The sequence below is a fragment of the Salarias fasciatus genome, chromosome 19, assembly GCF_902148845.1.
Source record: "Salarias fasciatus chromosome 19, fSalaFa1.1, whole genome shotgun sequence".
Taxonomy (NCBI): Eukaryota; Metazoa; Chordata; class Actinopteri; order Blenniiformes; family Blenniidae; genus Salarias; species Salarias fasciatus.
This window is the reverse complement of record NC_043763.1, coordinates 406,840-419,444: the sequence shown is the minus strand read 5'-3', so window position 1 is coordinate 419,444 and position 12,605 is coordinate 406,840. Positions and strand designations below refer to the sequence as shown.

Here is a 12,605-nt window from a genome sequence, read left to right as displayed (position 1 = left end):
CATGACAGCAGGTGGAATTCACGCACTCAAGCCACCGAGCATTTTAGAAAATGTTACAAGAAAATAAATCTGGTAACGTTGATTTGAAATGATCTGAAAGTGTTAGAGTTTGCTGCCTGGACTTTCCCACAGCGTCCTGGTGTGGCCTGGCGCTGTCACTGGGTCAGCGGCTGCTGGGAGGTTGTCATTGGAACCTGAGAGTTGATGGTGATTCTCTGCCTGGTTTGACATCGAATCATCCCGATGATGGCTCTTCTGAACCTGCAGGAACAGCAGAAGAGTCTTCATGACGGCTTCATTCAAACCCACCTGGCTGTTTCACAGAACTGCAAACTCCTCACATCTCTGTCACTGAGGTTTTCTGAACAAGACGCCATTTTTAAGTAGCTTTGGAAAAAGGTGATTTGGGGTGATTTGGGGTGATCTTAGATGAACACATTGCACACATTGTAAATCCTTCCTGTGACCGAGGGAAGAAGAATTAAATGAAGAAGGAAAGGTTCGCGCTCTTTGTTGTCCCCGACGCTCCGAGCTGGCCAGCGGGCCTCGGTCTGTTCACAGTGAAGCTCGGACTCCTGCTCGCAGTGAAGAGGAGCTTTCCACAGGAAAGCTGGGTATTTGTTGTTTCAGGACGTTTTATTCCAGTTCTTATACCATCAGACAGTGTGTTTGACCTGTCTCATGAGAAGAGCAGTTCCATACTTGTATTGTTCAATATTTTGAGTCTCGTGGATGCTTTGATGTGATTTTTTTTCCTTCTCTCGTTTTATCTGATTAGATTTTCTTTCCTGTAGTCTGGGCTTCAAGCTGAGTGTTTGAGGTGGCAGAGAGCAGATGGACTGTAGAACTCCGAACACCTTCCACCTCCTGAAAGGTTTCATCATGACGTGAACTAAAAACTGTGGAAAAGCAGCTCATACTGGATTTCTGACTCATGACCTGCATCAAGATGTAGACTTACTCAAAGTACATTTTCACTGAACTACGTTTTTACTTCGAGGCTGACGTGACTTTTAGATGGTACATTCACTTAAAAAAAGAATTTCAGCAAAGTGAAAATATTCTCAAAGTATTTCAGAACTTCTTCCACCTCTGCTGTTTCATTCTCTGCTTCATTCTTCGGTCGGACATCCAGCCTGCAGAGAGACTACAGACTCCTTTACTCGTGGACCTGGACCTGGACCTGGACCTGGATCCGGATCTGAGTCCATCAACAGCTTCACTTCATTTCATTTCATTTTCATTTATTTTGTTCATTTCAGGCAATTGCTGTACAATAATGCACAGGGTAAAGGAAAGGAAACAAATTAACAAAAACAATAAACAATGTAACAAATAACTGAATAACAGAAGATTTCATTATGCCTTTCGGTTCCAGAAAGGATGTGGACTACCAGCCAGCTGGAAGCAGCTAACGTAGCTGTGTGGAAGCACAGTGAGTGTATCTTCTGCTTTAATGTCTGAACATCCATCAGCAGGAGCAGAAGCTGTTTTCTTTAAGCAATTCATAATCCATCATTAATCAGCACCAAAAGTATGTATTGCCTTTCCTTCTGCTAAAATAAGATTATATAAGTCACTCGATGAAAAAACTGACTGGAGTGAGCGAAATTTTACTTTGACAGGCAGATTGTGGACTTCCTGTTGGATTCAGGTCAGAGGTGTGAGAACGCCGTTTTTAGGTCTTGAAGAGTTGAACGAGTGAGTGTTGGTCTGATCTCTCTGCAACATTCCTACAAGCCGTAGTGGGAATTTTAGTGCGTCTAGGTGGCGATAGAGAGCCCATTTCAGCAGTGAGAGGGTTAATTTTTTCTCATCATTACATGTTTTGCCAGTCAAGACGTGCGTGCCACATTTTTTGATGTGATTGTCTGCAGTCACGTTGAGGCTGTTCAGAACTGGGAGCTGCTCCTCCAATCACAACGCTCCAGTTTCCATCCAGATGTTCAGAAACGTTTCACAGTGTTTAGTGAAAATGCAACTTCATGCTAGTTTCCATTCATTATTTTGCGAGAGAGCGCGCCATGAGATGATGTCATCACAGTGAACAATGAGATGACATCATTGAAGAGCACCATGTGATGATGTCATCAGAGTGCGCCATGAGATGACATCATCAGAGAGCATCTCTCTGCAATGCATTAATGCGTCAGTGTTATATTAAAGGTGTAATACAACATTTTGATTTCCGGGTGGATCACCTAAATAACTGGTGGGTCTGTTTGTCAATCATTCTGACGAGCTGCTTTCGTAAGGCGGTTCTCCGTGCTCGCGCCCAATCAGCTTCTCCCTTTTGCGCATTCAGAGTGTTTATGTAGCCGTGAGCTTCTGAGCTAGTACTGACCGATGGCGAGTCTGACATAATGAAACTGTAGCTGTTTCGGAAAAAAAGCTTTATTTATGAGCGAGGCGGATCGCAGAAACTGTAAACAGAGCCGTGCACGCCGGAGAAGAGGAGATCGCGCTCGTACACTTCCGCGTTTCCTGGGAGAAGCAGGAGAGCCGGGCGGATGGTCTGGAGCATGGCGTTGTTCAAAAAGTGAGTAACAGATGTGGGGCTTCGTCTTTTCGAGAAAATCGTGTATTTCACCTTTAACTCCAGGAAAAATCCGGTATCTTCGTCTCCTCAATAGGGATGGGTACCGAATTTCGGTAATTTTTTGGTACCGACCAAATTCCCGCTTAGGTACCGAGTATCGATTCACGTGAAATCCGTCGGTACCACATTTCGGTACCTGAACGCACCTTTTTCTTTTTTTTTTTTGACCCTGAACGCACCTTGACATTATGCATCGGCAAGAGCGGAGGACGCGGTGACGCGGTGACGTGGGTCCAAAATCTTCGGAGTATTTTGACTCGCAGACCGGGAGCGAATATATAATATACCGGGAGAGCGGACACACACACGGGCCGTGAGAGCAGGCGGGGGGGGGGGACCTCCCGATGGCCACCCCGCCCCTATTCGGAGTTGTTCGCGGGAGGAACAAGCCGCTTCTGCGGCTTCTGCTTCTGCGATGGTCGCTCCCGCTGCATGTCACTTCCTAAACAATGCTCTGCGCATGCGCGGCTCGAAACAAGAGCGCGCATCGAGGCGGCGACTCGACATGATATGTCATCACGCAAAAGCGGTCCCACGTGGCTTTGATTGGCATTATGACTGCCCAATCACGAGTTGGAACCATACAATTCAGATCCTCCAGTAAACCTTTGAGTGTTTACTGTAGAGGGGCCTGGTGCTGCTAATGTGAAACATTTTATACAGTTATTTATGCTGAAAGTTGTTTGTTGCTGTATGGGCAGCAGGTGCAAATGTGAAACATTTCATACAGCTATTTATTTTGAGTCTATTTTTATTATGTTATTTATTATTGTTATTTATTTAACTTATTTACTTTATTCCCACACACATTTTTCTCAAGTTCTATGTTGGAGTTATTTCAGTTGATGTTATTGAAGCATAAATGTTTAAAATTCTGAAGTTTTGACTATTTTTTTAAAATATACAAAATAACTTTAATTACCAAATGCATATCCCCCCCCCCCCAAAAAAAAAGTATCGAAAACAGGTACCGAAAAATACCGGTATCGATTCGCAGGTACCGAGTATCGGTATCGTATCGATTCAGATGTGAAAGGTACCCATCCCTACTCCTCAAGCATACCTTACTTTATCGTTGCTGCAGTTTGTTTGTGTGCACATCATAAATGTGTGATGAGGCGTCCGCCCAGCCGTTTTTTATCCACAAAACCTGTTTCTACAGCACAGGTCAGATTTTCTTTTATCGATACACAGACAAATGCACTCCTCCAAGCATAAAAACTTTTTTTTCAAATTCTGTTTTTTTTTTTGTTTTTTTTAATTCGAATAAGACCAGGTGGACGGAAACCCCACCACTGACCCATGATTACAGATTGGGCACAATCCCTTTTTAATCAGGCATTGCACTTTGGACTCAGATTATGTGGAGCAAACTTGGAAGCGTTCACTAAATTTCTTCCCAGGCTGTTTGGTATAAATCACTGAAATAAGGCAAAATGTTTGCCAACAACAACACGTAGATATGATGGGCAGTTAGTTTTTTGAGAAGATGATAGGAAGTCTTTATTTCCAGCATCATTTAGAAATAAAGAGCTGTGTTATCTGTAGAAGTGAAACGTCTTCATCTCAGATCATTGTTTCAACTCGATTTTAAATCATTTTTCATTCTGTTGTGTTTTAAAAACCAAACTGAATTCATTAATTAATGCAGAGGAACAGAAATGTAACTAAGTTTCAGAGCAACTTGATCCGTAAAAAAAAAAAAAAAAACTCAACCAGGCAATCGCAGCGTGGCTATAATGGTGTTGACCGAGCTGACAGAACAGACGCCAAAACACATAAACTGCGGTTTGTGTTCATCAGCTGACGGGAGAATATGGGAATAAAGTGGACATTTGTAGCTAGAAAAGTCGTCAAAACGAAGGCAAGTCTTCAAAATATCTTAATGCAGCATTTTCCACCGAAACTAGAAGAGATGTCGCCATGTTTTCCTGGGAGCAGCAGAGAGACGCAGTCTGGCCTGAAGACGTGTCCAGAGGACAGACTGAGGGTCAGACCTGTCTACGGCTGGTTCACGGTCTGGAGGAGGCTGGCTGGACTGACAGCTGCTCTCAGCTGAATGATGTCGTCACTCTACGCCCATATATGGTCATGAGGAAGACATGCAGTAGGAGTGAATGAGGGCAGGAAAAAAGGGAGAAAACTGCTCCCTGATCCGTTAATGTTGGGCAAAGGTGAATAGAAATGATCAGTTTTGACAGGAAAATGAGTTATCTCTCAGTCTGAGAGGTTTTCAGAGCCGTCAGACTTTCGGCTTGGCATTAAGCAAGCATGTAACACTCCCTAAACAAATATTGCATTTCCAGTGAGAGGCAGACTGAACCAGAAGCATTTTGAGTCTGGATGTGAAGAGAGGGAGATGTCAGGATCGATGTTAGGATCATTATTCGGCCATCAGTAAACTACCAAAATGACAGCACTCACTTCTTATTTGCGATCACATAAATGCAGGGGTTGTAAAAGGTGGACGACTTGGCGAAGAGAGGAGCAATGATCGCCATGGGGGCCGGGATGGTCCGGGGGTCTCCGAACGAAGCCCAGAGACACACCGTGGAGTACGGGGACCAGGCCACCAGGAACATGACGATCATCACGATGGACATCTGTGGACAACATCGCAGCGTCAAATGCAAGGAAGAACATGGGGCTCCACCGCAGCAGCTGGAGGCCAGCAGAGGACGCCTCCGTCTGAGAGACAGTCTCCTCAGGCTGGCATGTCAACCCTGCTCTCTGTCCTGCAGCCTGTCCCTCAGTCTGTCCCTCAGTGTGTCAATCAGTCTGTCCCTCAGTCTGTCCCTCAGTCTGTCCCTCAGCCTGTCCTCTACTCTGTCCCTCAATCTGTCCCTCAGTCTGTCCCTTAGTCTGTCCCTCAGTCTGTCCCTCAGCCTGTCCCTCAGTCTGTCCCTCAGTGTGTCAATCAGTCTGTCCCTCAGTCTGTCCCTCAGCCTGTCCCTCAGTCTGTCTTCTAGTCTGTCCCTCAGCCTGTCCCTCAATCTGTCCCTCAGTCTGTCCCTCAGCCTGTCGCTCAGTGTGTCCATCAGCCTGTCCCTCAGTCTGTCCTCTAGTCTGTCCCTCAGCCTGTCCTCTAGTCTGTCCCTCAGTCTGTACTCTAGTCTGTCCCTCAGCCTGTCCTCTAGTCTGTCCCTCAGTCTGTCCTCTACTCTGTCCCTCAGTCTGTCCCTCAGCCTGTCCCTCAGTCTGTCCTCTAGTCTGTCCCTCAGCCTGTCCTCTACTCTGTCCCTCAGTCTGTCCCTCAGCCTGTCCTCTAGTCTGTCCCTCAGCCTGTCCTCTACTCTGTCCCTCAGTCTGTCCCTCAGTCTGTCCTCTAGTCTGTCCCTCAGCCTGTCCTCTACTCTGTCCCTCAGCCTGCCCCTCAGTCTGTCTCCACTCAGTGTCAGTCACTGAGGAGGGACAGGTGCGTCACCTTGGTAACGTCCATCTGGTCGGACCAGTCCACGTTGGCGCTGTCCAGGGAGTTGCTGGCCTTGTACCTCCGGACAGCGACCGACACGTTGTAGTAGCAGTAAAACATGACGGACAGAGGGAGGAGGAAGTTGACAGCGATGACTGCCATGGTGTAGGAGACGAAGGAGCTGTGGACATGAAGAGGACATTTGAGGACACTATTCTCAATACCCCACAATGCAATTCAGTGAGGACTCCACTCTTTCCATGAGTTACAGTCAGACTGGTCTTGAGTTTTACCTCAATATGTCAGCGGTTGAAATAGAACATAACTCCAGTCTGTCTTGAAAGTAAAATTTCTGCAATAATAGTGAGTTAATTCAAATTCCTTTTGACGCCACTAGTTTATTTGCCGCGCAATTGACTCGTGCATGTTTTGTGACCCTCATCTCGCACCGTATTTTGGGAAACTGAGAGGTACTGCACACTCCTGTACAGTAGGTGGCACTATGCACCTTCAAGCTGTTTGTGATCCGCTAAAACAGAAGAGGAAGCAGAAGCAGTTTGGAAAATTCTGATATAACCTGCTGTGTGAGGCAGCGTGGCCCCTCCTCAAGATGGCCGCCGCATAAGCACGACAGCTCCAACCACAGCGGCGTGAAGCAGCGTCCCTGTATCCGATGTCTGTGGCGGTGACAGGCTGGACGAGGACCACCAAGAGTCAGGAGGCTGAGCCGTTCTGTGATTCTCTTCTGTTACTGACCAGCAGGACCTGCTGCTCCAGGACTCTCTATTGATCCAGGAGCTCCACCAGTCTGGGGTGGAAACTGTTTGGAAAGCTGGACATGTCGCTGGTTGGACACTACATGGTCAGATTATTACTAAATGATGCTCCATTCAGGTCAAAATGCCTTCCAGCCTGTTTTCTGAGCAGCAGAATGTCTGAGGCTCTGTGGAGGTGGTTCTGGACAGGATCTGATTTTGATCTGGATTGTGGCAACAACAGTAAACATGCTTTTACACAAACCAGACATATTTGTCCGCTCCCGTGCTGATGAGATTATTGAGAACTTGAAAATGTTCCCTTTAATGTTCATTGATGGTAGTTTAAAAAATGTGGGATCAATTTGCGATTAATTGAGAGTTAACTATGGACAATGATGCAAATAATCGCGATCAAATATTTTGATCAATTGACAGCCCTAAAAAAGAGACCAATGAATTTGAAATCTCATAAATTCACTATTTCATAGAAAATATGACTGAATGTGACTTTGATGCTGGCAACACATTCAGCCAGACCAGCGGCAAAAGGCTGGAATCGAAAGTCGAAAGTGGCACAAATGTAAAAGAGTTGGAGGAGTATGAGGAAGTGAAGATGTTCCTCATTCAACAAAACCAAACCAAATTCAGAACACTCACACCCAGTCCTACAGGACATCCATCCACCCATCCATCCGTCCATCCGTCCATCCATCTTCCACATCTTATCCGGGACCGGGTCGCGGGGGCAGCAGTCTCAGCAGAGATGCCCAGATGTCCCTGTTCCCAGACTCTTCCTCCAGCTCTTCTGGGAGGATCCCAAGGCGTTCCCAGGCCAGACAAGAGACGAAGTCTCTCCAGCGTGTCCTAGGTCTTCCCCAGGATCTCCTCCAGTCTCAGCTTCCTCCACGGAAGACGTGACGTTGGGATTGAGGAGGTCCTCGAAGTCTTCCTTCCACCGTCCTCTGATGGCCTCCGTTGAGGTCAGCAGCTCCTCCTCCTCTGTGCACAGTGTTTGCAGAGACCTGCTTTCCCCTCCTGAGGCGCCAGACGGTTTGCCAGAATTTCTTCGAGGCCGACCGATAGTCCTCCTCCAAGTGTGTGTGTGCGTGTGTGTGTGTGTGTGTGTGTGTGTGTGTGTGTGTGTGTGTGTGTGTGTGTGTAGCCCATCTCCACCTGTAGTGTTTCAACCACAGATTGTTTCAGTTCGTGAAGGTGATAATGCGATAATCCAGCATGTTGCTATAGCGACATCCTCAGTTGGAGCTGGCTATGAGAGAGCTGGCTATGCCTGGTACTGAATCGTCCGGGGATTGTTGTTGATTCCAGTCAGTAGGTATCTTGTTTTGGTGTGGAAGGCTGGTTCTTCAGGGCCTGTCTCCTCCGTCCAGCCCCCAGTGGAGGATCGGCTGGGTCCCTGGTTCTTCAGGTCCTCTCGTGGCTCTGACACATCAAAAGTCACTCCAGTGACCAATGCAGTATTGTGTAAAATGGTTCAGTTCTAAATAAAGCCACACAGCTGTTCAGGGGTAAACAGCAGCGTCCCCCCGCTAGACTGAGACAGAGACAGAGACTCCTGTCTCCGAGCATCTGAAGCAGCTGCAGGGATTGTTGAAATTGCAGGAGACGGGACCTGTTGTTTCAATCTAATTTCATCCTAGAGCTACGTCCCCTCACCCCAACCGGAACAGCAGAGGCCGCCACCTCTGAGCCTGGTTCTGCAGGTTCTCCTCCTCTGAGCCTGGTTCTGCAGGTTCTCCTCCTCTGAGCCTGGTTCTGCAGGTTCTCCTCCTCTGAGCCTGGTTCTGCAGGTTCTCCTCTGAGCCTGGTTCTGCAGGTTCTCCTCCTCTGAGTCTGGTTCTGCAGGTTCTCCTCCTCTGAGCCTGGTTCTGCAGGTTCTCCTCCTCTGAGTCTGGTTCTGCAGGTTCTCCTCCTCTGAGCCTGGTTCTGCAGGGTTCTCCTCTGAGCCTGGTTCTGCAGGGTTCTCCTCTGAGCCTGGTTCTGCAGGTTCTCCTCCTCTGAGCCTGGTTCTGCAGGTTCTCCTCCTCTGAGTCTGGTTCTGCAGGTTCTCCTCCTCTGAGCCTGGTTCTGCAGGGTTCTCCTCCTCTGAGCCTGGTTCTGCAGGGTTCTCCTCTGAGCCTGGTTCTGCAGGGTTCTCCTCCTCTGAGTCTGGTTCTGCAGGTTCTCCTCCTCTGAGCCTGGTTCTGCAGGGTTCTCCTCTGAGCCTGGTTCTGCAGGGTTCTCCTCTGAGCCTGGTTCTGCAGGGTTCTCCTCCTCTGAGCCTGGTTCTGCAGGGTTCTCCTCTGAGCCTGGTTCTGCAGGGTTCTCCTCTGAGCCTGGTTCTGCAGGTTCTCCTCCTCTGAGCCTGGTTCTGCAGGGTTCTCCTCCTCTGAGCCTGGTTCTGCAGGGTTCTCCTCCTCTGAGCCTGGTTCTGCAGGGTTCTCCTCTGAGCCTGGTTCTGCAGGTTCTCCTCCTCTGAGTCTGGTTCTGCAGGTTCTCCTCCTCTGAGCCTGGTTCTGCAAAAGTGTCTCCCTCTTCAGTTAGTTTTTTTTCTTTCCAGTCGCCTGTTCTTGCTCATGTGGATCTGTTGGGTTTCTCTGTAAAAGTGCCTGAAACGACCATGTTGTAATTGGAACTTCATAAATAAAGCTGAATTGAATTGAACTGAGTAGTCCTCTGTCTCGGGTTAAGTTAGCTCTCTCTGTTAAACTGAAGACTCTGAGGATCCCTCATTTGAGGACCCCAGTTATTTTCTTTTTGCTGTTTGAGTGTGTGTGTGTGTGTGTGTGTGTGTGTGTGTGTGTGTGTGTGTGTGTGTGTGTGTGTGTGTGTGTGTGTGTGTGTGTGTGTGTGTGTGCCGTCCATGAACGCCATCCACACCAAAACGTTTTCAATGATGAGGTGAATAATTAATAACCAAAACTTGCCGACTTAAACCTTGAGCCGTACAGTTGTGCAGTGATTAGCGCTCTTGCCTCACAGCAAGAAGGTTGTGGGTGCAAATACCAGCCTGGGCCTGGAGCCTTTCTGTGTGGAGTTTGCATGTTCTCCCTGTGTGTGTGTGGGTTCCCTCCAGATACTCCCACGATTCAAAAACATGCTACTTGATCACCCTCAGTTGGCCCTCGGTGTGAGTGTGTGTGGGTCAGCCCTGCGATAGAGTGGCGAGCTGCCCAGTACCTGCCGCCGCCCAGAGCTGGGATTGGCTCCACACCCTGGTGACCCTGAAAGGACGAAGTAAGGAAAATACATAGCTGTGTGTTTAAGGTGATGCAGCTCTTTCTCAGACTGTGGGTTGGGGGAGAGGAGCACAGCTTTCATAAATGTGATGGTATCGTTCTTCCTCTGATCCCTGTCAGAAGCCGTCCCCTTTGGAAGCATTATGAATGCATCAGATGATGGAGGCGCGGTGTTTGTGAAGCCTTACGCGTCGTTCTGCCTCCAGTTGATGGTGCACGTGGCTCCTGTGGGGTCTGGAGCGTAGCCAGCCCAGCCTACCACTGGCATGGAGGACCAGAAGACGGCGTTCAGCCACGCTGCAGCAATCAGGAGGTTGTAGGACTGTCTGGTCATCTTCTGCCCTGCAGACGCAAACCACAGGATCAGCATCACAGTCCTGCAACTCCAAGTTTTCTCCAACTGTGGTTTCATCTGTAGAACTCTTCGCCATCATGTGACCTTTCTATGCAGAATGCCCTTCGGTGTCACTGTTCTGTGGACAGTTTGACAGTTTGTCAGGAGAGGAGCATCCTGGACACCATTCTAGAGGCAAGAAACACGAGTCACACGTTTAAATCTGAATAATACCGATGTCTGGTCTGCAGATGGTCAGGTAGCGGTCGATGGCCACCACCGTTAGAAGGCCAATACTGGCCATCCCGAAGAAGATGTTGAGAGCAGCATAGATCTGTAGAGAGAAACACAGACCGGCCACAGTGAAGCATCCTGGGACGGTTCAGGCAGACTGACCACTGCAGATCTAATGAGAGCAGTAACTGACAGGTGTGTGTGTGTGTGTGTGTGTGTGTGTGATCTTCTGATCCTCACCTGACAGCCCGAGTAGCCAAACTTCCAGCTGCCGTGGATGTCGGACGCGGCTGACATGGGGTAACCGATTCCCGCCACGCCGATGTCGGTGAAGGCCAGGTTGATGATGATGAAGTTGGTGGCGGTTCGGAGCTCCTTAAACTTCACAAACATGAGCAGGACCACGATGTTGCTGCTCAAACTGATCACACCTGCAGGACCAATCAGACATCAGTGTGAAGGTAGAGTGAGAGTCATGTGTTCATCCTGAGGGGGGGGTGTAGAGCTGACCTCAGACCATCAGCATGAATCTGAAGGTACGGCAGGCTTTCCCTCTGATTCCACACATCATGTCTGTCAGTGAGACCAATCAGTGAGAAGCACAGCACCCTGCTGGGGGGAGGATGGAGTCACCTGTCCTCCGTCCCACCATGAAGTCCTTCAGGGAGAAGAGCGGTCCTCAACAGTCCGGCACATTGTTTCAGACCTTTGCTTCCAGAACAGCCTCACAGAGTTCAGAACCGGTTTCACAGAACTTGTGGTCAGACCACACTCTCTGCAGTGGAAATATTTCACACGCACACTCTGATGAAATCTGCCAAACGAGGAGGAGGTTTTTAACACTCCAGATGCCAGGATGCAGAGGCCATGAATGGAAACACACTTCAACGTTCACTTCTTCTCCAGATGAAACTGTTGGAAGCTGGTCGCTCCAGAGACTGACTGTCCAAACCACAACCGAGCTCCCACAGCGGAGGAGCTAGATTTAAAATTTAACCACAAAATAATATTATAATGTTCATTTCTTTTAAAGATCCATCAAATTTGGAATTTCCATCTGTGGGGATGGGAGCGTGTGCTGGACCCTCCAGGACGGGCTCAGTTCAAACTGCCTTTTTGTCCTCGGCGTTTGAAGAGCTGAGCTCCTGCCTCTTTCTGTGGAATCGCTGTGTTTCATGGACCCTGTTTGATCTCTAATAATAGGTCAGTGTAGACTACGTTACTCGTATTATCGTGTATTTTCTGTGCGACTTCATAAATCAAACTGGGCTGTCTGTGTGCCGCTGCAGAGGAGGTGTTGGGATACCGATTCCTCCACGTCGTCAGTAGTTTAGTGCTTTTAGGAGATTTCTGTCTGGCTGAGGAAGCTTCCTGTAGCCATGCTTCAACCCTGAACAGGATGACCAGGACAGACCATTCAACAGATCTTTGTTTTATACATTCTTCCAGTCACTGTATTTTGGAAAAAAAAAATCTCAGCATTTTTCTAAAACAACCTGCAAAAACACAAATTTCAAGTATTTCCAGCTGTTTAAAGAAGGAACCATGTTTGACCTGAAGCCTTGTGAGGGCAGTGGCAGCGGATTCCTCACAGCTGAGACCGTGGACTGCTGCTGGACCCCAACAAGCAGTGAGGCTTTAGCAGCTTGGGGAACATTTCTCATGAAGAACAAAATGTCAAGAAAAGATTGAAGGTGTTTTGTCCCGTGACCTCGATAAGCTCAATTTTCTCTGTTCTTACAGAGTCAGTTAAAAACAAGCTAAAGCCATATTAATCCGCCTCACCACAGAGCAGAAGCTCTGCCTCTGTTCCCATGTGTCTGTCTGTTCTTGACTCAACACATTCAATTAAAGTAGAAGGTGCACAACAACATGAAGTAAACAGTCATGTGATCGGCTGTAGGATTGTAGTGTCGATACCTGCAGTAATGAGATATCCAGCCACTATGTTGTGCTCCAGCTGGGAGAAGGCGCTCTTTCCCCCGTAAGGTGTAAACTCATCTGAAATGTTGATTCCAGGGTCCATTCCCAT

At 48.1% G+C, this 12,605-nt stretch overlaps 1 protein-coding gene across 1 annotated transcript; it reads right to left on the bottom strand.

Moving 5' to 3' along the window:
• Positions 1 to 118: 118 nt before the first annotated feature.
• rrh (retinal pigment epithelium-derived rhodopsin homolog) lies at positions 119 to 12,605 on the bottom strand. The gene is made up of 7 exons (XM_030116552.1): positions 12,494 to 12,605; positions 10,814 to 11,004; positions 10,574 to 10,673; positions 10,194 to 10,347; positions 6,024 to 6,192; positions 5,024 to 5,202; positions 119 to 261 (listed from the first exon to the last, which is right to left on the bottom strand). Exons 1-7 carry the CDS (start codon positions 12,603 to 12,605, stop codon positions 156 to 158), a joined length of 1,011 nt encoding a protein of 336 aa, XP_029972412.1. The 3' UTR covers positions 119 to 155.

Coding starts and splice junctions, on each gene's coding strand:
- rrh (XM_030116552.1), bottom strand. CDS start 12,605: ATGGGAATGGACCCTGGAATCAACATTTCAGATGAGTTTACACCTTAC. Junction 10,348..10,573: donor CATCTGCAGACCAGACATCG/GTATTATTCAGA, acceptor TTGCGTCTGCAG/GGCAGAAGATGACCAGACAG. Junction 5,203..6,023: donor ACCAGATGGACGTTACCAAG/GTGACGCACCTG, acceptor TGTTGTCCACAG/ATGTCCATCGTGATGATCGT.